Source organism: Labeo rohita, chromosome 9, assembly GCF_022985175.1.
Source record: "Labeo rohita strain BAU-BD-2019 chromosome 9, IGBB_LRoh.1.0, whole genome shotgun sequence".
Taxonomy (NCBI): domain Eukaryota; kingdom Metazoa; phylum Chordata; class Actinopteri; order Cypriniformes; family Cyprinidae; genus Labeo; species Labeo rohita.
This window is the reverse complement of record NC_066877.1, coordinates 25,829,375-25,854,342: the sequence shown is the minus strand read 5'-3', so window position 1 is coordinate 25,854,342 and position 24,968 is coordinate 25,829,375. Positions and strand designations below refer to the sequence as shown.

Genomic DNA, 24,968 nt, shown 5'->3' with positions numbered 1-24,968 from the left:
GACAAAATTGTCATATTTTGGGTGAACTATCCCTATAATAATACTATTCTTCCAGGAAGTCATTTCTAAGTTACTTCAAACACACAGTCTCATCCAATTAGAATCTAAAGTCATAATAATCCTTTTTTACAAAAACATTATTCTCGCTCTTAAAATATCTAGACAAAAATTTCTTAAGGAAAAAAAAAAAAATCCCCTACGGGATAATAAATCTGTGGCACACACTTGTCGTTTGTTCCTCATCACAGAGCAGCTTAATAGCATCTATGGTGCCCATCAGTTTTATTAATGGGCCGCTGCAGCCATAAAAGCCACTGATTTTTATGGCTATTTTATTAAAATTCCTAATTAAGGATGAAAGAGGAGAAAAGATGGATAGAGTGTGATGGGGTCTCACCTAGGGAGGCGTAGGAGCCTGGAGGCAGAGCTGCAGCGGCGCTGAAGGGAGATGGGGAGGTTGCGGTGGACATGCGAGATTTGGCACTGGAGGCGGCGTTCACGTCTATGTCGCTGCGGGAACGCTGGAGGGCACCTGGGGTTGACGACACCCGAGAGCCAATCACTTTACCTGAGAAAATGTCACACAGACAAGAGTTACAGACATGGCAAAATGGGATGTTCGTATATGGGCCATTCTACAGAATTGGTCCAATGTCAGTTGGAAAAAACATTTGTATGTACGCAAAATGTATAATATCCAAGGTACACATTTCTGGTAATTGTGCAGTTTTTCTTCTCATATTGTATTTTCAGAAAGTTTTGGAGTATTTTTTCTCTCGCCAAACTTGTCACTACCGAAACACAGTAATAATAATTTAATTAGAAGGGTTATATCGACCTATTAAGATTTTGCTTCCATCACCATTATAAATATACTTTATAATGTAGATGTAATTTTTTTGTATATATAATTTTTTTGTCATTTTTAATGTATATTTTTGCTATTTTATTATAATTTTTTCAGAGGTAAATCAATAACAACTACATTTTTAACAATATTTCAAGTGTGATTAATGAGATCTGTTGTATTTTGAATCAAATTTTTCTTTGTAAAAGGCAAAAAGTTGATACTGATTTCAAAGTTAAGAATTCAACCAAACATTGAACCAAACACTATCATAACTTCTTAGCTGATAATTCAGTATACTTGATTTTTGAAAAAAACATCCCATGTTTTGGTAGTGACTGCACATTTGCGGTAGTGACAGTTATGCTTTGGTAGCGACCACATCACATTACAGAATTTTAACTAAAATACTAAACTAAAATACTAAAACATACTAAAATTAAAAAAAAAAAAAAAAAAAAAAAAAAAAAAAAATCACACAAATGTACTAAAATTTTGTTTATTTCCCTCAAATATGAGGATTGTGTGTTTTTCTTTTATCACTACCGAAACGATGACGACATGTTTCGGTCGTGACTGTTTTAGTAGTGACAATTTTATGGGATAACACCCCCCCCAAAAAACTAAACAAAGACGTTACTCTACTGAAACTCCTTTGAATGTTTCAGTAGTGACAATTTTACATTTTTTTTGTACCTAGCTCAACACAGTTCTGAACAGTGGTACACATGTAAAAACTACATGTTATGGAATAACTCCCAAAAAAGTGTGCTTAACTGCAGAAAAAAGGTGTTCGGTAGTGACGTTCCTTAAACTTACACACAGATTTTTCAGACTTTTGAACACATTTATCTTAAAATGATGGGACCCATCTACTTACACCTTGTAGCTATGAGAGAGAGGGACACAGGAATATTTCCTGATCATACATTTAGGGGTGTAGTTAAAATTAGCCTCAGGCAATGGACCTAACACACAACTTTGAACTTCACTATTTAAAAGAATCAAAACATACTTTTAAAAACAACAATGGGAAAACAAAAAAATTTTATATAATTTTCTTAAGTTGAAATTTATGGGTTAGGGTTCGGGACAGCCACCTCCCAAATGGAAGTATCCAATAAATGATGATTTTAAATATATAAAGCTTACTAATCTTTTAAACATTATTGTGGGTTTCAATAGATAATAAAAGGATGTTAGTAAACATTTAAGATTTGAATATTTAAACGCTTTTTAAATGTGTTTTTTGGTTGTGGGACAGCAGTTTGCACTAATTCTGTAGAATGGCCCATATATGTGCTAAGCAGCTGTAAAAATAGAGTGTCGCTTCACTTACTTCTTGTAACGGGGCCTCCAATGACAGTCTTCACTGACAGCGGTCGACTGCAAAAAAAGTCGATAAAAATTTTTAGCAACAACAATACAATTAGAATAGAGTGAAAAAAAGTGGAAACTAAATCAATCAATAATTTCAAAAGATATATTTTAATATTTTTCAACCTTTTGACAATTTTTAAAATATTTTTTTCAATATTTTTGCCAAACAGATTTTCAACTAAAACAGTAAAAATCTACTTAAAAATAGTTTAAAAATCAGACTTTTTTTTGCAACGCTGTCATACTCACTAAATGCAAGACCAAGGATTGTGAAACTAGTATAATGACATGCTCTTTTGGGAACAAAACATTGCATCAAAACTATACTGCTTAATTTAATATTGGAAGCAGGTGTGAATATTCTGTGAATACCTAACATGTCGCCCAGCCTTAGCTGAAATTAATATATTCACTTTTTACCATCTCCAAATGGTAGATCACAATGAAATTACAATGTTCTTTTGCTTGTAACACCTTGATCAGGCTTTTTGTGATTAGTACACAGCAATGTTTGCTGCTTTTGATAGCAGATTGTGATCATTAGAGCTGTCACTCTTCACACTGGTATTAATGCAAGATGATCTCACTGCCTCTGAACAACAAGGAAACAATGTAACAGATGCTGCAGACTAATATTGAAGATGAGATCACTGTTACATATCCAGAGGAGACTTAACATGCTAGGAAGCATAGTCATCAATCTGTGCACATGGCCCATCAACCAGCTGGCAAATATTTCACCAATTTTAACAGGGACAACCATAACTCACAGTTTTTGATAGCATTGAACAGCAAACACCACAGAGACAATGGTATATCTAAAATCACTGAACTATATTATACACTACCGATCAAGTTTGGAGTCAGTAAGATATTTTTGAAAGAAGACTCTTTTGCTGACCAAGGCTGACATTTATTAAAAGACAGTTATATTGTTAAATACTATAAAAACTGACATCTATTTTAATTTATTTTAAAATGTAATGTTATTCTTGTGATGGCAAAGCTGATTTTTCAGCAGCAATTACTACATTCTTAGAATCACATGGTCACTCAGAAATCATTCTAAAATGCTGATTTGTTGCTAAAGAAACATTTATTATTATCAGTGTTGAAAACAGTTGAGCTACTAAAAAAATATCAGGATTATCTGATGAATAGACAGTTCAAAAGAACTGCATTTACTTAAAAAAAAAATATTTTACTTTACTGTCACTTCTGAACATTTAATACATCATTGCTGAATAAAATAAATTATTTCTTTCAAAAATCCAAAATCACAACCCAAACTTTTGAATAGTAGTGTAAAATAGTTTTTAAGATTTTTTATGTTTTTTTTTTTAAAGAAGTCCCTTCTGCTCACCAAGCCTGCATTTATTTGATCCAGCAAAAACAGTAATGTTGTGAAATATTTGTACTATTTTAAACAACTGCTTTCTATTTCGAATTTATTCCTGTAATAAAAGCTAAATTAAAATCATCTGATCCTTCAGAAATCAGAAATCTAATATGCTGATTTGCTTTTTTGATGATAAAGACATTTATAATGTTACAAAAAATTTCTATTTCAGATAAATTCTGTTCTGAACTTTTTATTCATCAAAGAAACCTGAAAAAAATTATACTCAGCTATTTTCAACATAATAATAATAATAATGATAAATGTTTTTTGGCAGCAAATCAGAATATTAGAATGATTTCTTAAAGATCATGTGACTGGACTAATGATGCCTAAAATCAGACTTTGAAATCACAGGAATAAATTACATTTTTATGTATTTTATAAATATATTCAAATCAAAAACAGTTATTTTTAATAGTAAAACATTTAATAATTGTACTATTTTTGCTGTACTTTGGACCAAGTAAATTCAGACTTGGTGAGCAGAAGACTTCTTTAAAAACATTAAAAATCTTACTGTTCAAAAACTTTTGACTGGTAGATAGCTATAAGTGAAAATCTAGTCAAAACAGCAATGTAGATACAATGTCTGCTATTTTACTAACTATTTTGTAAAGATGTACACATTCATGAATGGTGATAAGTGTAATGTGTGCATATCTCACTTCAGGCTCTCCTGTGAGCTTGAGGAGGAGCGGTCAGACTGTGGTAGAGAAACTATACTGTCAGAACTCTTCAGGTGAGACTGGAGGGCCTTCTGATAGGTCGACTCTAATGCCTGAAACAGGTGCTCTGCCTCCCTACTGTAATGGCCATGGAATCCCCAGTAACACCTATAAAACAAATGGACGAACTCTTAAACAAAGCCATGTAAACGATCAAGACTGATACGAATGCATTATCAAAACATAAATACATAAATGCAACATCTAACCAAACAAAACAAAAAGGCAAATGGACTTACTTTCTGGCCACAGATCTGGCCTCTGAGTCAGCGTCATGGATGCCCTTCTTGATGGTCTCAGTGAGAACCGCCACATGCCTGGGGTAGTAGGGAAACATGATGAATACAGTTTCTTACACTCTGCAGCACCAACAGTGAATTCACTCTGCCTCCTTTGAAACTTTCTGGACCAGACACCGGACCTTTTTCCCAGTTCTCCAAAGGCGGCACAGTGGGAAAGAGAGGATAAGGGGAGTCCAGACTCCTTATAAAAGAGCTCTTGGCTATATTGCCATGGAAACGGTCGGGACGCATGGTTGCCACACATCCCTGGCTCATCAATTCAACCCGCGAAAAGAATCATCAGTTGCCCGTTCAGCCGAGCTTTGATAAGTAACACATGTTTTCACCAGTTAAATGTCACAAAAACAGGAAAGGGAGGGTGTGACAGTTTTGTCTGCAGAAGGAATAAACAAACTCATGCACATTCTAATTCCATGAGATACATACTAAACGAAAAGCACAAACACTAATAACTTCATTCTCAATACAACATCAATCACTTTCCACTCACCTCTCTAGAGTGTGTGTCTGCCATTCTTGCAATAACAGGTCTAAAAACTCATAACACCGTCTGATGGTGAAAGTGAACAAGTATTTGTATTAGAAGACAATGGTTTTCTAATTTATGTTCTAAAAAAAAAAAAGAATTGTGCTCTAGTTTACCTTCGAACCGCCACAGATTTAGAAGTGCAGTTGCTGGTGATGATCGGGATAAGGCGTGGGAAGTGTGTATGCTGAGCAAAACGAAAGTGCAATTACATGTAAGATCTTTGTGTTTTTGAAACAAGGCTGCATTTATTTGATCAAAAGTTTTTTTTTTTTTTTTTATAGTGGCTACTTTTACATGTGAAACAAAATGTAAAATGTAATAAAATAATTTTTTTAAATTGTCTCACTCGCAAGATGAGGCGGATGACTGCCACCCCGGATGTGGCCATAATTTTGGCGCTGTTGGGCACCAAGTTGAGCAGCGTAGGCATGATGCTTTCAGCCCCGTGATCAAATTTATTCCCCAGCACTGAAGACAAATGCCTGAGAGACAGCAAAACCCACCAATCAACAAAATATAAATACAAGTATATGTTACCTTCAGGTCTAGATGGGAATGAATCAAATGTGTGTGACATTAAGGCATGGGGCTTGTTTAGATATCCATCAAGTGGCTGCACTTTAGCAGAAGAGCTGTCCTGCACGCTCCAGTCAGCTCGGTTCCACTTCATTAGAAACACATTAAGACCAGAATAATTAAAGACCCGCACTGAGCCATGCTCAATCACAGAGACCTGCACAACAGCTTCATTTGGCCTTGTAAACAGCACTTTGAAGTTGTATCCCAATGGTATTTGAGATAAAACAGATAGCGGAGTATGATGAAATACTGAAATACTTACATCTAACAGTGGCGTCCCACTAAACAAGTTGATTTTGGTAGTGGATGTCACACTTGAACGCTATTTTAAATAAACATCGTAACAGACTGGAAGAAAAAGTGATAGGAAAGAATGGCCTCATACCCTAATGTGATACAGGCTTCTCGAACCACTTGGGACCGGAGATCTTTAGCGGACAGCTTGAAGGCACCTTCTAAAAGCCGTAGTTGTTGAAGGAAACCCTCGTGTTCGGTTGCACCAGCCAGAAGCAGCGACCGCACTTTCTTCAGCTAAATACATGACATAAGAATTCCTTGACTTCAACACATTCTTAAAGCTGGAGTGTGCATAATATCAACTAAAGCAGGAGTGAAACAGATCAGGAATAACTTACAGCAGTGACACGGTGCTCCCAGTCTTGCTTGTCATCTGACAGAACTTCACGGATCTTATTCAAGGAGTCTTCTAATTCCTTACCGGAATATATCTGAAAACAAACAGCATATTTAGTTTTTGGAATTGCACATTTAAATGCAAGGAGTACATAATATAATTCAATTTAAGAAGCATTACCTGCACTGCAGGTACATCTTCAAAAGCCTTGATAAAATCCTCTTCATCCACAGCTCCTGCACTGGCACCGTCCTTCCCTAAGAAATTGCAATCACAAAATTTAATAAAAGATTTAGTAGTCAATACTGGTGAAATTTTACAATTCTCGATTTGTTTTATACTAAATAATTAGTTTTTTACAAATCTATTAAAATTTAGCAGAACATTTAATTTATAATGAAATAGAAATATTAGCACTTATAATTATAAATATTAACTAAGTAACTCAAACAAAGGAATGTAGTCTTTTAGTATTTCTGATTTAAGTAAATACTGCTTGAATTTTTATTTTATTATGTATTATAAATATAGGGCTGCATTTATTTCATGCAAAATATTACAATTTAAAATAATTCCAGCAGCAGCAATTAGTCTTAAGTGTCACATGATAATTTAGAAATCATTCTAATATGATGGTGCTCAAGAAACAGTGCTTATAATTATCAATGTCCTTGCTGAAAAAAAAACAAAAAACAAAACTAAATCACACACACACAAACAAACACTACCAGTCAAAAGTTTTTGAACAGTAAGATTTTTTTAATGTCTCTTCTGCTCACCAAGCCTGCATTTATTTTAACTTTAAGTCCAGCAAAAACTTAAAAAAAAAAAAAAGTAAAATTTTGAAATATTTTTACTATTTAAAATAACAGTTTTCAATTTGAATATATTTTAAAATGTAATTTATTGCTGTGATTTCAAAGCTGAATTTTTAGCATCATTACTCCAGTCACATGATCTTTCAGAAATCATTCTAATATTCTGATTGACTGCTCAAAACACATTTATTATTATTATGTTGAAAACAGCTGAGTAGAACTTTTTCAGGTTTCTTTGATTAATAGAAAGTTCCGAAGAACAGCACTGAAACAGCATCTTTTGTAACATTATAAATGTCTTCATCACCTTTGATCATTTTAAAGAATCCTTGCTAAATAAAAGTATTAATTTCCGTAATTTGTTTCCAAAAAAAAAAAAAAAAAAAAAAAAAATATATATATATATATATATATATACACTGACTCCAAGCTTTTGAATGATATAAGTGTATAATGTTACAAAAGCTTTTTATTTCAGACAAATGCTGATCTTTGGATCTTTCTATTCATCATAGAATCTTGAAAAAATGTACTCAACTGTTTTAAATATTGATGATATAATAATAATAAATGTTTCTTGAACAGCAAATCAGTATATCCGCATGATTTCTAAAGGTTCATGTGACACTGAAGAATATATTCAAATAGAAAGCAGTTATTTTAAGTAGTAAAAATATATCACAATATTACAACTTTTTGCTGTATTTTGGATCAAATAAATGCAGGCTTGGTGAGCAGATGAGAATTCTTATATATAAAATATCTAAAATTTGAATATCCTGAAGTTCGTTTTTAGTTCGTAACTCATTTCAAAAACTGAAACTTTCATATATTCTAGATTCATTACATGTAAAGTAAAACATTTCAAAAGTGTTTTGTTTTAATTTTGATGATTATAGCTTACAACTTTTGACAGTCAAAAATCCATTCTCTCAAAATATTAGAATATTTCCTAAGGTCAATCAAACAGATTTGCAAAACAGAACAATTCAAGTTCTTTAAAGTATGTTCATTTATGCACTCAATACTTGGTTGGCAGTTGGGTAAAAACATTTAACTCAACCAGCTGGGTCAAAATAACCCAGCATGTGTTCTGTCCAATATTTACCCAGTGCTGGGTTGCAGCAATCCAGCATTTTTTAGAGCGTAACTGTATATATATATATATATATATATATATATATATATATATATGTGTGTGTGTGTGTGTGTGTGTGTGTGTGTACTTGTTTTTGCTACATCGTGGGGACCAAATGTCCCCACAAGGATAGTAAAACCTGAAATTTTTGACATTGTGGGGACCGGCCTGCGGTCCCCACAATGTTAAAAAATGATTAAAAATAGTAAATGATGTTTATCTGAAAGTGTAACAATGCAAACATGTTTTCTGTGAGGGCTAGGTTTAGGGTTAGGGTTGGGTTAGGGGATAGACAATATCGTTTGGTCAGTATAAAAACTATAGAAGTCTATGGAAAGTCCCCACAATTCACAAAAACAAACGTGTGTGTGTGTATACGTACACCTGCTATTTAAATCTATCACACAACCACATGAAAATCACAGTTTAATTCATCAAAGGCTGTTACATAAGGTTGGAATCTGCAGTATGGCTCTTGCCCTGCCAACAGAATCCTTATTTATCTCCACTCATTTCTCAATCTCTCTTCTGGTTTTTTAAGCTACATGCTTTTCAATAGATAATCTTTCTGTGAACAATTACGTTTCTCCTTGTTCTTCATGTTTATGTGCAGTGTTTATGGGTTTCTACAGTATGTACTGTGATGAATGTTCTGACTTTAGTTTCTCAGTGGTATTTTGAAGCTGAGCTGTAGCAGCTGTGATTTTACCTGGAGCCCTGGATCCAGAGGCAGAACTGGGTCGTCTCATTGAGCCCATGCTGCCCCCTCTCCTGCTGTTGGAGAAGCCCTTAGAAGAGGAAGAGGAGGAGGACCTGCCCCCATCCACAGAGTCTTCGTCATCAAAGTTCTTATCTGTAGGGGACACAAGCAACACTGATCAACGATTTAAATATTTTCTCTATATTCTCAGTCTTGTGGGTTCTCTGAATAACTTGTTTTTTGAGTTAAGGAGTCACTGTATCCCCAATCGGATGTTTCTTAGGCCGTGTTTTCGGATGGTAACACAAACATATCAGATGGTAACACAATTGTCAAGCTGGTTTATCTTATCTGGAAGAGTAAACGAGGAACACCACAGGAAACACTCACTTCCTGAGCACAAAAGGAAAGACTACATTTACTTTTCCCAATATCTCCATGGGTCAACATTTCCATAATTTTCACCAACATTAACCACTAATTTGGCACATCGATCATAAAGCTGCATGTTTTAATTATATCAATTCCCCATTCCATTGCAAAATATGGAATGAAGACCAAGGCTTTTCCTCATACTACAAATCCATTTTGCAGACATTTTTTTTCAAACATGGCAGCAACCATTCTGTGATGTGATGTCTAAAGCAAGCTATAGCTCAGAACACATCTACGAGGAAAATCATAGATTAATCTACTGTGATTGACTCTGGAAGTAATCAAAAATGAGCAGACGTACACAAATTCCATCAGTCTGAGAGGAAGGGGTGGCACACCAATCTTTCTGAACAGGAAGGAGCTACAGGATGAATCTATTCTGTTGCCTGATTCTTGCAGAGCACTAGTGCTGTCCTATGATTAAATGTCATATAGAAAATTGTGAATAACCATATAACAAGCTTATACACATTATTCTAAATTATATTTTTGGCTATTTCATGGCCTTACTGGATAGGACAGTATAAGATCAGACAGGAAAGCACAGGGTGGAGAGAAAGGAAAGGGATCGGCAAAGGACCTCGAGTCAGGAATAGAACTCGGGTTTCCAGAGGCACGTCTGCGCTATATGTTGACACCCATAAGGCTATCAACTCCAACAGCTTATACACATGATTAACAAGTCATTTATTCACACTGAACTTGGAAACATCATATAGCAACATCATGAAATTCTGCGCTAATTTGAAACCGTAATAAAATGTATGTTTCATGACATTTCTAGTGTTCATTTACTTGACTGGCAGTTTGCAATTGGGTGTTCATGTGCACAACGATTAAATCAAATAATCACGATGAGGCGATTATGTAATAGGCCTAATCCTGACAAGCCTACAGAGCACACTGCAAACAAAAATGTCAAAGCAAATCAAGGCAGTCAGAGCAAGGGAAGAAATATTTCAATTGATATTTTTGTTCCAAGCAGACTCTAGTCTATAAACTTTAATAAACATACACACAACAGAAAGACAAAACATGCAAAATATCACCTGCAGCACTAGAAATATGTTGCACGTGACTCTTTATGAACAGACAAAAGAAAAAGTGTCTGTGTAAGGCTACGTCTACATTAATCAAAATACATCTGAAAATTACATTTTTTGTATGACATTTTAAAACACTCTCCATCCACACTAGCATTTAAATCGTGTTCCAGATTTCTCATCTACACTAAAATGTCAGAAGACGTGCATAAAAGGTTGATAAAGACAGAACAGATGTAATATGTTTTCATGCAGTTCTGCTGGCAGGACCATTTTATTTTCAAAAATATCTCATTCACTGACGCATCCATGTCACACTAACTCACCATTATATGTTTGATCTAAAACGCAACTGGCCTCATGTTTTGCCACAGGACAGCAACTGTGAGTAAATTTCCTGTCATCTTTGGAGTACTGTAATATGAATTGTGAAGGTAGCAAACAACATGCACAAAGCCGGTATAAACCGATATCTATTGATACAATATATATGACAAATGACAAAACATGCATCGTTTTCAAAAGCCTCAGTTTTCACAGTCCACACTAAAACGTGAAAAAAAGTTTCTTAACAACTACGGAAAGCGTTTGCTCTGTTTTCCTTGACAAAAACTCAGTCTCAATGTGGATGGAAGGCCAAAACAGAGAGAAAAAGATGCGATTTCAAATGAAAATGGGAAGGCCAAAACTGAGAGAAAAAGATGCGATTTCAAGCGAAAATGTATTAGTGTGGACAAGGTCTAAGGCTACATTTACACTAGTGTGTTTTCATTGTAAAACACATAACTTTTGCTATGGTTACACCTGTCTTTTACACCTGTCACTACCCCGGTGTTTTTGACCCTCAAAAATGGAGACTTTCGAAAACACTGCAGACCCCGTTTTAATTTGAAAACTCTAAGGCTGCGTTTTAGTGTAAATGGACCAAAACAGAGACTTTTGAAAACGATGGCGTGGATGCACACATTCACTCTGTGTATCTTTGATGACCGTGTAAACCACTGGTTCTCAACTCTGGCCTGCGAGATCCATTTTCCTGTAGAGTTTAGCTCCAACCTTGATCAAACTTGTAACTTTCTAGTGATCCTAAATACTTTTGATTAGCTTGTTCAGGTGTGTTTGATTAGGGCTGTAACTGAACTCTGCAGGAAAAATGGATCTTGTGGGCCAGAGTCGAGAACCCCTGGTGTAAACAATAGCATCATGCTCATTTGTTGCGTCTCATTTCGGAGGATCATTTAAGAAAAATAACTGTTAAATTGCAAAGTAAAAAAAGAAATTACAGTATTTTTGCATCCCAAGGAATAACAGTCAATTTTCATTATGGTTGCTTCTCTTAAATAAGACATCCTTAAAGGTGTATACAGCCTGAATGGTCATGTGACATGCATTTTTGGTTGTGTAGTGTAGATGGAGATCTACAGATGGTTTCTGAAACGCAGTGAAAATGCCAGTGTAGGCAAGGATCGTTTTCAAGGACAGTTTTAAAATGACCTAGTATAAACAGGGCCTAAAATGGATAAATCTCTATTATTTTCAGTTGAAAAGGCATATACAGCAATGCACTTATAATGGAAGTTGATAACAGCCAATGGGCAATATGTTTAAAAAGCCAAAATGTGCAGCTTATATTTTTGTTAAAGCACTTGTATTATGTTGAAACTAAGTAACAATTCAAAATCGCTATCTGTGGTTATCAAAGCACAACATGTTAAAAACAACCCAGAACATTCCTTTAAGGAGATGCATTCAAAACAACAGACATCGCACAGTCCTGAACATTACCGAGATAAATGCATTACATAGCAGATGTTCCCACATTGGATAATTTAAGGTTATGGCAAGCAATCTCAAAAATGCAAGCAAGATGCCAGCTCAGGTTTCACTCAGACTCCCCAAGAATAGCAAACTTAGAAAACCTGCACTGTCTACAACATATCCATACATCCTGTTACCTGGTGATAGATTCAACCATTTGGTGTGACCAGATGTGGCAAATCAATGCAAAAGGAAATAAGCATGTCGGAGGCCATTTCTCAGCATTTAACTGTGAAACGTCATTCAGAGAGTGCCAATGTAGGCGGAGGAATGCATACGCAGTCAATTCTCACAGGAATGTCTACTGAGAGGTATGCTGACTGCTGAAAAACACAGCCCAATATCACTGGTGGGTGGTAGGGACAACAGAACATCTGTATGCGCGTAAAACATCCGCAGACAGCGGCAATATGCCCACAAAAGACATCTTTCATAAGACGGCATGTGGGCAGATCGCTACTGACAGTCAAAAAAATGGCACAAAGGCATCATTGACGATCCTCTGATAACAAACTATAATATTTAGCTGGAGCTCAAGCAGTGAGTTCAATGTTTCATTTCACTTAATGATAACAATTTTCTCTGATTTGAGATACAACAGAAGCAGCCGCCACTGGCTCAACAACATGCTCTGTAACTCTCTTAATTGGCCTAGAAAATCAAATGGTTCATCGTAAAACTGCTGTGCAAATCAATCTAACAGCAAGCTCTTATTCAATTGAATAGGAATGTCTCCCTTGGAGCCGAAATGGCTAATCTGAATTGGACGTTTTTGCTGTTTTATGCTGCCTGAAAGGCACTTGAAGATCAAAGTGGCAACCTGTCAAATGAAATAACAGGAAAGACATAGTCATACCTTACCAGCATTGGTTCACTTGCTAAAGTTTTAAATCACCATGAAATGGAAGTTCGCCCTACTTTCTTCACCCAAAGATCTCATTGATCTTTTTGTGAAAGCTTCCATGCATGTGTTGCAAAAAAAAACCTGTAATATTTAATTATAAAATGTGACCCTGGACAACAAAACCAGTCATAAGGGTCAGTTTTTAAATTGAGACATATATATCATCTTCATTGGACAATATTTGGCTGAGATACAACGATTCGTAAATCTGGAATCTGAGGGTGCAATAAAATCTAAATATTGAGAAAAACGCCTTTAAAGTTGTCCAAATGAGGTTCTTAGCAATGTATATTGCTAATTAAAAATTAAGTTTTGATATATTTACAATAAGAAATTTACAAAATATCTTCATGGAACACGATCTTGACTTAATATCCTAATGATTTTTGGCAGAAAAGAAAAATAGATCATTTTGACCCAATACTTAGGACTGTTTTTTTTGGTCCAGGGTCACAAATGCCATAACTTGAACTTCCGTTGAAGCGTAAATCAGTAAGTAATCAGCCTCTTTCAAAAATAATTCTTCTCACAGCTAAAACTGATTGCAAAATACGGATTTATTAATCAGGGCAGGGTGAAGACGTCGATATTTATTTACTCCTGCTGCTCTCAGAAGTGAGTAATGTCCCTTCAAGAGGACAAACCCCTGGAATGGGCCTTAATCTCCTTGCCACTGAAGTTTTGAGTTTGAGAGATGTGTCAATTCAGCTGGAGAGGGGAAGGAGGATATAATCTTTTCTGCATGACCTGCCAACTTCGAACGAAGTGCTTCCCCAGGTTCTAAACCAGATTTTTCACATGTGACTGAAGACAAACTATGTTTTAATCCTGAAACAATGTCATTTGTTTACCACAGGAACATGGGATGCTTGCTTACCTGTGAAAACACCTGTCAAAAATCAGCGTTCACCTTCACAGCCACTGTATCAAGCGACAACGTTCTTTAGCTGCTGACTGGGCTGAGACGATGACACAGCATAACATGTCAGAATGACTTTGAGCATGTCAGCACCAAAAAGCTTAGAATCAAAGCGTCATGTTTACATAATAGTGCTGTAGGACATGAACTCACACACACATACACACACAAACGCCCCAATCCGTTTAGAGTGTGCTTAAACTGCGCTGCCATATCCAGTATCAAGTGTATACTGTATATAAGAAAGATGAAATGGTAGTGCAAAATCTCAATCCCTCGATCACCTCTACCTTTCTGAATACTTCCTGCAGTGCGTACTAGACAGCAACGAGTACACTAAGTCACGTGATTTATAACCTGTTCTCACAGGTGCCGGCAACATCATGTTGACAGTATGTATGTTGCATATTGCAAAGGTGATAACAAACAGTCGGCGCAAGGTACTTTACTGAAGGTGAATGAAGGATTATGTTCTGAACACTAAAGATTCCAAATGGAAAGGAAACATGCTGTCATTTGGTATTAAAGCAAGCCAAGATAGTGTTTTTGGTAGATTCACCTTAATTAAAGTAAACATAAATTCAGTTCTACAGACTCCGGGTCTTATTCCAAAGACAAACATAAAAACGTCTTCATTAACAATGTACTAACTTCTTCTGTAATGGCTTTATATTTGGCTAGCGTCACAAAGGCAAATAAAATAATCGTTATTTGTGACTGTGGACCACAAAACCAGTCATAAGGTTTAGTTTTTTGAAATTAAGGTTTATACATCATCATAATAAATAAGTTTTCTTAATAATGTATGGTTTGCTAGGATAGGACAATATTTGGCCAAAATACAACTATTTGAAAATCTAGAAAATGAGGGTGCAAAAAAATCAAGATATTAAGAAAATCGCCTTTAAAGTTGTCCATATGACGTTCTTAGCAATACGTATTACTAGTCAAAAATTAAGTTTTGATACATTTACAGTAGGAAATTTACAAAATATCTTCATGGAACATGATCTTTACTTAATATTCCAATGATTTTTGGCATAAAAGAAAAATCGATCATTTTGACCCATACAATGTATTGTTGGCTATTGCTACAAATATACCCGTGCTACTTACAACTGGTTTTGTGGTCCAGGGTCACATTTGAGCAATGTTTCAGGCTAATGTTGTAGGCAAAATTGTAATGCTCATGCTGTAAGGCGATTAAAAAAAATAGCGAGAAATGATGCAACAATCACATGCATCTGATCCATAAGCTAATGTTAAAAACACAAAATAGCACAAAGTAAGCCACTGAGCAAATTCAAATCTGTAATGCAGTTATATTTAGTGAATGCAATGCAACAACCTGACAAATTGTAACAGACTGCAGAAACGCATTAAACCAATTCAGGTGCGAGATGTCTTGAGTGTTTGATAAATGTCACAAGTCTAGTTTATACACATCTGAATCCATGACTGGATCTGAGAGATTAGACGTTTTATTTTTCCAAATTGACAACATTTATCAACGGATACACTGCGGTTCTATGTCAAAATGCTCTGAAATCCAGCTAAAAACGGGCGAAGCAAAAACATGAATATTTAAATCTCATACGCGTTATCATCCGTAAACACGAAAACACAGATAAACATGCCGTCCCCTTGGCAGAACAGCAGCTGGAGGTTTAAAGCTTTTATTCGTCTCTGCCATTAAAGCCGCCATTCCATTCCAATCCTTACCTTCTCCGGTTGTCATAGAGCAAGCGTCTCTTCAATTCACACAGAGACTGCAAATACAACAAAGCTCCAGCTTTTTTTACAGTCTCGCTCTCGGGTCTCCGCCTCTCCCTCCCTTTCCCTTCCTGCTGCTGAGGTCTTGTGACTTCACCAAAGACAAAGCCATCCAACTCTTTTAAATAAAGGACACAGAAAGCACTTTCCCTGTAAAGACTGAATGCAATGTACAAACAGTGGATCTGGGACTGCTAGCTTGTCCTTTGCTTTCCCTTAATCTTTTTAGAGTTTATGTTCACAGGACTTGAATCATCTTTCTTACACCAAGTAAAACCTTGACACAGGAAAGAGACTCCGGATACTCTGGCCCTCACAAAACAGATTTACACAAAATATTGTGTAAATGAAAGACATTTCCTGTTATATAACACTATTAATATTCGTGCAGAGACAGCACTTATTAAAAAGAAGCTGTGCTGCAAGTGCTGCGTCTACAAGATGACAGCAGTATTTATATATATTTATAATGAATAATTATTTATATACAATTTACCAACTCTATCTCTAGACTAAATCATTTGCAAAACTCTCACAGTTGCAATACAGCAGCAACAAGGTTTATGACAAATTATTTTATACGGAGCAGCATGAACCAAGGATAACAAAGCTTTTCAATTTCAATATCAGCATGACATTATTCCATTAAATAAATCAAAATTCAGAAAAAGATGACAAAGTAAGTCTCTTTGTATCTAAGTCAGACAAACACTCATAGTGATTTTTTCAAAGCACCGCGGCATACAGCACGAAGAGCATTGCTCTCTCCCTCTCTTTCAGGTGTATTTCTAAAGCTGACCTTTACCATAACAATGGTGATGGATTCATGTTTTATCTTAATGCATTACCCCTGTCTGATTTCAGCAACAGATCAACCAGATTTACAAAGAAAACTAAAAGTAGAAAGGCGATCACCCAAATAAACAGACATTTCATTTTCATTTGGAAAAAAAAAAAAAAAAAAAACAGATGCTGTTTTCAACCACCCACTGAAATGCAAAACGAGTCCAAATCCTGCAATATAATGTGCACAGGGCCACAGGGGAGAACAGAAGGAAGGGGTGGAGGAGAGGGGGACTCAGACCTTCCTAATTCTGTATTTCAAACAAACATGCTTCATAACCTCTATTGCTTAATATAGATCTGGATCTGCCATGCCAAAACCAACCTGATTCATAAAGCCTGATCAAAAACACCTTTTAGGCTATCATTGTGTACCTGATAAGGTCAATACAGTCATGATTAAACAGTACTTGTAATATTCAAATAATATAGTACATTATTTATCATACAGTTTGTGTGGGTACTATTGACTATACTGTCTGTTTTTTTCTGTTGAGATGATTTAAGTAATAATAAACAAATACCCTAAGGAGTTTGCCAAACTGAGGTTCATCAGGTAATTAAAAGCTAATGATTAATTCAATCATAAAAATGTAAAATCTTAAAACTGCAGTCTGTAAGTTTTGCCTCTTTGTCGCCACCTCTGTTTGAAACCTGCAATTGCAGTTATTTGCGGAATTATATTCTTTAGGTGAGTTGTGAGTTGTTACAGACGTGGCGTAATGACACAAAGACGAACGGCGGCATGCGTCTATTTACTGTAAAAACCTAGGAAGGTAAGGTAAGGAGATACAGCTGAGGTCAAAAGTTTACATACACCTTTGCATAATCTGCAAAATGTTACTTTACCAAAGTAAAAAGGATCATACAAAATGCATGTTATTTTTTATTTAGTACTAATCTGAATACGTGTGATTCTTAATACTGTGCTGTTACTTGAATTATCCACAGCTGTGTTTTTTTTTGTTTAGTGATAGTTGTTCATGAGTCTCTTGTTTGTACTGAACAGTTAAACTGCCCACTCATTCAGGTCCCACAAATTCTTTGGTTTTTCAACATTTTTGTGTATTTGAACCCTTTTCAACAATGACTGTATGATTTTGAGATCCATTTTTTCACACTGAGGGCATCTATTACAGAAGGTTCAAACACTCACTGATGTTTCAGAAGGAAACACAATGCATTAAGAGCCTAAATATCATGTTTTTTTTCATTTAGTACTGCCCTTCAGAAGCTACAGAAGAAACTTACAAGTTTCCCAGAAGACAAAATAAGTTACATTTACCCTGATCTTCAAATTCAAAAAGTTTTCACCCCCTAGCTCTTAATGCAACGTTTCCTTCTGAAGCATTAGTGAGTGCTTAAACCTTCTGTAATATTTGCACATGAGTCCCTCAAGTTGACCTCAGTGTGAAAAGATGTAAACATCCTTTATGTGAAATATCTTATTCATGTCAGTTTTTGGTAAAATAATTAACATTTTACTGATTCTGCAAGGTGTATGTAAACTTATGACCTCCACTGTAGTTTTGAACACTAGTTGGTTATGTACTTGCTCAAAAATTTCTTTCAGATCATTTTTAAAAACAACAACAACAAAAAGTTACGGACTGCATTTTTAAAATAAAGCACTTTTTATTTTTAATCATTTGAAAAAAAAGAAAAAAATATATGTATATGTATATGCCATGTGACCATTAACTGACATGCAAATAGCTGTTAAATTATTGAAATATTAACAAAGTTTTAGGGAGCACTTCAAGTCATTGTTAAAAAAAACCAAAGGGTTCGGCTGACAAAAAAAGTGAATACAATCCATCTAAGATGGTGGATGATGCAACAAAAATGTTGATTAGAAATTTAATTCTAAGTAGAATGTTGCAAATTGGTCACTTATGAGGTTAGGATGATGTAGGGAGTTTTGGAACATAGCCAGAGCAAACATCCAAGCTATTTTGTTTAAAAGACTGTTTAGACATTTGAATTCCTTGAACTTCTAAATATAATGTTCTTACCTGAACCTGAGGAGGGGATCATGTTCCCAGATCTTTGGACTTCATCAAATCTGCTGAAAATGACATTCAACCTGTAAAAAAATAAAAAAATAAAAATTAGTTAAAAGTTAAAATACAGAAAAACAGTAAGTAGACCTTTAGAACAGTAACTCCTGGAAACGTGAGCCTCGGCATACAAAACCAATCCTCAGAAACAGGTGTTGCAAATCTAACAAAAAGTGCTCTCAGCAAGCAGCGTTAATGTCTATGAAATGGAAATACCTTTCATTTGGTCACTCCCTTCATCCTAAGACACCACCTGACTACACTACACTATTATTTAACAACCATGTAGACTATTAGCCAAAGACATAATGACATGATGACCTAACTCATAAACTATGGACACAACAGACTCTAATGTACTCGGCTGCTTAACATGTCAATTAGGCGGTCTAAATGTGCCAGTTCAAGGCCAGAACAAGCTACAATGAGGACCAGACTTTTTGCCGTTAGCCATAAGTCTGGCTGAGCGAGACTGTTTGTGATGTAACAAGTGATGTGTCACATTTCAGCATGGATGGTTTTGTGATCGTGTCAGTGTAATGCAAGCTCTGCACCAACTATTTTTGACCCCAAAATAAACCTGCAAGTCCAGGAGTAAGAGTAATCTATGAGCGAAGAGGTTAGCCAATCATAACAGAGGTCATTTACAGGTCTTAAAGATACAGTATCAAAAAAAAAGATATATTTTGTTTAAAGGTCAAAGAGACGGTTGTGTACAACAATACTATTATTCCATTTAAGAAACATTGTGGACCAAAGTGGATCAAAGGAAAAAAAAATGATTTTAACTATAACACGGCCTCTTTAATAAAGCAACGATTTAGGAAACACTTATGAGTCCTCAAATGACAGCAAACCACTTGGAGAATGTGAAACTGAACCATGTCCCTGAAACTCCTCCCACTGCGTATTCATAAGTCGAGGATGTTTTCTTACTGTAAAACCCACTGAGAATCCTTTATCCTTTACATCCCTCTCAAAGATTGTCTGTGCGAGTCAGAGGCAGATCCCCAGAGCCCTGAGCATCAAAGCCAATTCATCGTCATGTTCTCAGCTCCCTGTGAGGGGATTCTGCCATGCAGAAACTGGACGGGCTGCCACAATTCTCTGCCTTACAGAGTGGCAAAAAATCATTTTAGGTTATAAATAGGGATGAGTGATAAAACGAATATTCATAATTTGCATTTACAATATTAAAAAGCATATGGTATCGTATGGTATTTTAAAGTGTCCTAATATTGTGTTGGAGTGCCCTACAACAGATTTAAATGCATCTAAGGTCAGAAAACATTGTAATTTTCTCAGAATATACATTTATACATAGAGGTATTTCTCAATGATTTTGAAACGATTCGTTCGATCAGTTCTGATCGTAAGGTCTGTAAACCCCTCCCTTCCATAAGCCTACTCCTCTGATTGGTCCGCTGGTCAAGTCTGTTGTGATTGGTACAGAGAGGAGCAAGTTTGCGGTTGTTTTTGATGTCAGCGAGTTGAAGCGAGCCCAATAACGGCATATTTAGCCCCTGGAATGTGAATTTACAAGGGGAACCCTGACAAAAAAAAACATTTTTAAAGAGGTCATCGGATGCAAAACTCACTTTTAAATGTTGTTTGAACATAAATGTGTGTTGGCAGTGTGTGTACACAACCACCCTAAAATGATACAAATCCACCCAGTGATTTTTTTTAATCCTTATAAGTAACATCCCCCTTTTCAAATCAAGCCATTCTCAGCTTCTTGTCGGTACGAGGACACACCGACCAAGGCCGCTCCCACGATAGTTGATTGACAAGGCCGTCTTACCTTAGACCCGCCCTGACTAAGCAGTAACAGTCCGAGCGCCATTATGTAGACTCCGGTGCAGGGGAAGACAAGAACGTCTCAGATTGAAGACGCTGAAGACGCAGAGGATTAACGAGGATTTGCGATCTACATAAATGCACCTATGTTCGTGCAAATCATTCGTGATCCACCTTCACCTAAAGCAGAAGTGAGTATAAGGTTTTTTTTTGCATCTTTGCAAATCACCTTTCTTAATAAAGTGCCAGTTTCGCAGCTAAATGCAGCTAAAGTAAACAGAACGGCTCGTCACCCCACAGTAGAGAGGGGCGGAGTGAACAGAGCTCATTAGCATTTAAAGGCAAATGCAGCAGAACGACTTGCTCTAAAAAGGGCTGATTTTGACAAGGTACAAAGATTTTTTATACACTCTCACTGAGAAATTTTAACCAAAGTATGTTATGGACTTCTCATTACGATCCTACAGAATCTTATCAACTTGTGAAAAATGGGCATCCGATAACCCCTTTAACAGGGGACTCCCTGCACTTGGGCTAGTTTAGGGCTAGTTTTGAGTAGCAGTTGGGCATGTTGTCAATGACAAAGCATGCAACAAAACAATAATATAGTGCTCCAATCCGTTCTTAAGATAATGACATAAAAACATTTGAACGCTTACACAAGCAAATCGTCCTAAACTGTAAACACTTAAAACAGTAAAGACGGATACATTAGTCGAGCCATTAGCCCAATGAGGATTAAAGCCAAGATTAAAGAAGCAGTCTTCAGTAAAATGACAAGCACAACAAAAGGTTCAAATTGTATTGCAGTGGTATCATTGGAAAAATTTATTTGAACCACTGATTCTTCACATCATCATCTTTCGCCAATGAAAACAAAACAAACTTGCTTTGACAGTGCAGAACACAGCATCTTCTCGATGTAAACACAGTAACTAGCAGAAGTGTTTGTGGGCAGGTCAGAGTGTTCGTATTTCCCAGGCAAGGGATTATGCAAATATGTTAGCTAGTGACGTATATCGATAACAGGCAGAAGATTTGAAAATATAACGACTCATTAAGGCGATTCTGAGTTGAATCTATCTTTTGAGAGACAATAACTTTATATATAACGCCCTTTTTTGATTAACAACTTTGCAGACTGTTTACACTGAAGGATAGCTACGTTGCAAACTGCAAAAAATATACTTTTCGAAAACCCATATGACCGGCTCTTTAATTTAAAAAAGCAACATTGCGAATATTGTGATGATGATAACGTTCAAAGCTCTAACTGGCTAAGTCATTAAATTCTAACTAGGACAAGTAAGTAAAGCCTTGTGATATTAATGTTTAAGAGGATGTTGTTTCCAACAATCATGCTGGGATTTCATTTTGAGTGAGGGCATCCCTGCTGACAACTACTTACAAATGCAAACATTTAATCCTACAAGTTCATCATTTTTGCGTTACCAAATGTCCCACAACAGAATTTTGAATTGCAAATGAGATGGGTGCCTTTTCTCCAGTTTGAGAGAAGGGAAATGCGGCTTGCTAAACCCTTATGCGCTATAGTGTTCAAAAGAGATTTCTTCCTCTATTCACTTCATCCATGCAAACTGTGCGCCTCTAAATTAAGCTGAGAAGATTTGAATTTTGCAGATACATCCATTCAGTCCGTTAAAAACAGCAGCGCTGAAAAACTGTCAGTGTGCTCAGGGCTCAAAATGGATATTGAACATTTGGAAAATTAAAACTCTGTTGTGTATGCATGATTTATGCTAAATGTGGGCTTTAGTGAGAAAGCAACAAGGGTTTGATTCTCTCATAGATCCCTCTAAGGGCCATTAATTGTGTGGATATCATTTTTAGCAACAGGATTTGGTCTAGGCCCAAAGAATTTAGACACAGATGCACATGAAGCCAACTGAGAAGGCAGCATGGAAATAATATTAATCTAATAAATCAAATATGATGAGTGCAGTTCTCGGAAGTGGAAATGATTCGGCATTAGCTTAATTTTTTTTTTTTTTTACCCAAAAGATTGTATTAATGAGGTCTGGTGAATTAACTCAAAAGTACTGCAGTTGCACTACACATACTTGAGCCTTGATGCTCACAAACTAGTTTGACACTGTGTCCGAAGTCACACCAAACTGTTTCCCCCAGGCATGTTCCAATTGAGCCTGCCCTCAAAAGTCTTAAAACTATAACCACTGAGAAGATCAGAGAAACAGATGCCTGCATGGTCCCTGGAGACATGCACAGATTTTAAGTGGGAGGGACACCTAACAGATGTTACAACCAAATTCAGACCACAAGCAAATGCTGGCATGCCTTCCGCCTCTCCATGCACTCAACTTCAGTCAACTCTTGCTGTGCTGTATCATGGTTGGACGCTTTCTTTTGCAGGCTCTAACATCTGAATGAATGCCACAGTTTTCTGAATGCTAAACCACCATATCAAAAGGTTTAAGCTTAATTACATAGGCAATTTGCTGTGAGCCCATAATGCTAGCTGCTAAAAGCATATTAATCTTCAGTTAGAGGGCAGAGCCTGATTCTGGGTCCGGAGGGAAATTAAGACCTAATGACCTGTATGAATAGCCACTTTAGCCCCTTAAGGTAATAAGTATCCTTACAGTACTAACAGACTGGTTCATGAATGTTTTCACTCTGTTTAGAAGTCTTACTAATGGGGAAGAACATCTGTCTAGATTTATCACTGCCTGATAGAAGTAAATGAACAGATGCTGCAAACGTCAAAAGGGAAAAAGATCTTCAAAACTAACAGATGAGTCCAAATTAGAAATCCATCTGATGTAAATGTCAGATGTAAAGCTGATGCACTGTCTGTGAATTGGCACAAAATTACGAAAAAGGAAGAGCTTACCTTGATTGCGGCAGTCCTTTTTTGCTAAGGTCAATCCTAACCTTCTCTCCAACATGTCTGTATATTTCCACAAGGCAGTTCATGGCCGCATCCCGAACCTGGACAAGAGAATTTTAAAATTAGTTTCTAAACTGTGCACTCGTGGAAGCTTTAATATGTAATATGTACAGCGCCTTGCAAACTCCAAACTACTTTTTTTCCATATAAATCTATACTCCATACGCCATACTGGCAAAGCAAAAAACAGGTTTTTAACATCTTTGTAAATTTATTACAAATAAAAACTTAAATGATTCCATTGCATAAGTATTCATACCCTTATCTGGGACAGTTGAAATTTAGCTCAGGAGCATTCATATTGCTTGTAGATGTTACTACAGTTTTAAGTGAAGTTACATTTGGCAAATTCAGTTTAATGGGTATGATTTCGTAAGGTTTAAAACAACCAGGACTCTTCCTGGCCAAACTAAGCAACTGATGGAGAAGGACCTTAGCTAAAGTGGTGACCAAGAACATGATGGTCACTCTAGTTGAGCTCCATTATCATATATGCAGACGGCAGAAATTTATAGAATGACAAACATCACTGCAACAATTCACCGATCTGGGCTTTGTGGTAACTGGCAAAACTCAGTCCTCTATTCAGTGAAGACACATGAAACACACTTGGAATTTGCAAAAAAGCACTTAAAGGACCCTCAAACTGTGAGAAACAAGACTGTGGTCTGATGAACCTCAATTCCAAGCATCATGTTTGAAGGAAACCAGGCACTGCTTATCACCTGCAGAGTACCATCCTAAAAGTAAAGTGTGCTGGTAGCAGCCTCATGCTTTGGGGCTGTTTTTCACTGGCAGGGACTGAGGGACTCGTCAGAGTAGAAGAAAAGCTCAGTGCACCAAAATATTGAGATAGCCTTAATGAAAACCCAGTCCAGAGCATTCAGAACCTCAGACTGGGCAGAAGGTTCTACCAGCAGCACAATGAGCCTAAGCACACAGCAAGAGTGGCTTATAGACAACTCTATGAATTTCCTTGAGTGGCCCAGCCAGAGCCTGAGTTTGAAAACAATCAAATATTGTCAGAGAAACCTCAAAATGTCTGCCAGACCCCAATCAAGCTGACAGAGCTTGAGAGGTAAAGATGTGAGACGATAAATGGCAGATAACTGCCAAATGTTGATGTGCAAATCTTGCTGCATCACACCCAAAAAGACCTGAGGCTGTAAAGGTGCTTCAGCTAAGTACTGAGTTAAGGGTCGGAATACTTATGAAATGTACTTATTTCACTTATGAAGTTTTGACAATTCTGTTTTTGCTTTGTCATTATGGTGCATGGAGTGTAGATTGATGTGGCAAAAAAGTAATTTAAAACAGTTTAACATAAGGCAGCAACATACATGTAAAATTTTTTTTTTTTTTTCCGCAAAGCACTGTTCATGTTTTAGAA

At 36.3% G+C, this 24,968-nt stretch overlaps 1 protein-coding gene across 1 annotated transcript in view; it reads right to left on the bottom strand.

Annotated features, from left to right (window-relative positions):
- The window catches only part of clasp1a (cytoplasmic linker associated protein 1a), an 85,462-nt gene that overhangs the window by 30,377 nt on the left and 30,117 nt on the right, over nucleotides 1-24,968 (bottom strand). The window contains 13 exon segments of the mRNA XM_051118691.1: nucleotides 398-568; nucleotides 2,187-2,233; nucleotides 4,295-4,462; nucleotides 4,594-4,671; nucleotides 5,147-5,206; nucleotides 5,299-5,369; nucleotides 5,532-5,667; nucleotides 6,150-6,295; nucleotides 6,400-6,492; nucleotides 6,579-6,655; nucleotides 9,064-9,207; nucleotides 18,805-18,875; nucleotides 23,522-23,619. Coding sequence (XP_050974648.1) covers nucleotides 398-568; nucleotides 2,187-2,233; nucleotides 4,295-4,462; nucleotides 4,594-4,671; nucleotides 5,147-5,206; nucleotides 5,299-5,369; nucleotides 5,532-5,667; nucleotides 6,150-6,295; nucleotides 6,400-6,492; nucleotides 6,579-6,655; nucleotides 9,064-9,207; nucleotides 18,805-18,875; nucleotides 23,522-23,619 — 1,360 coding nt within the window.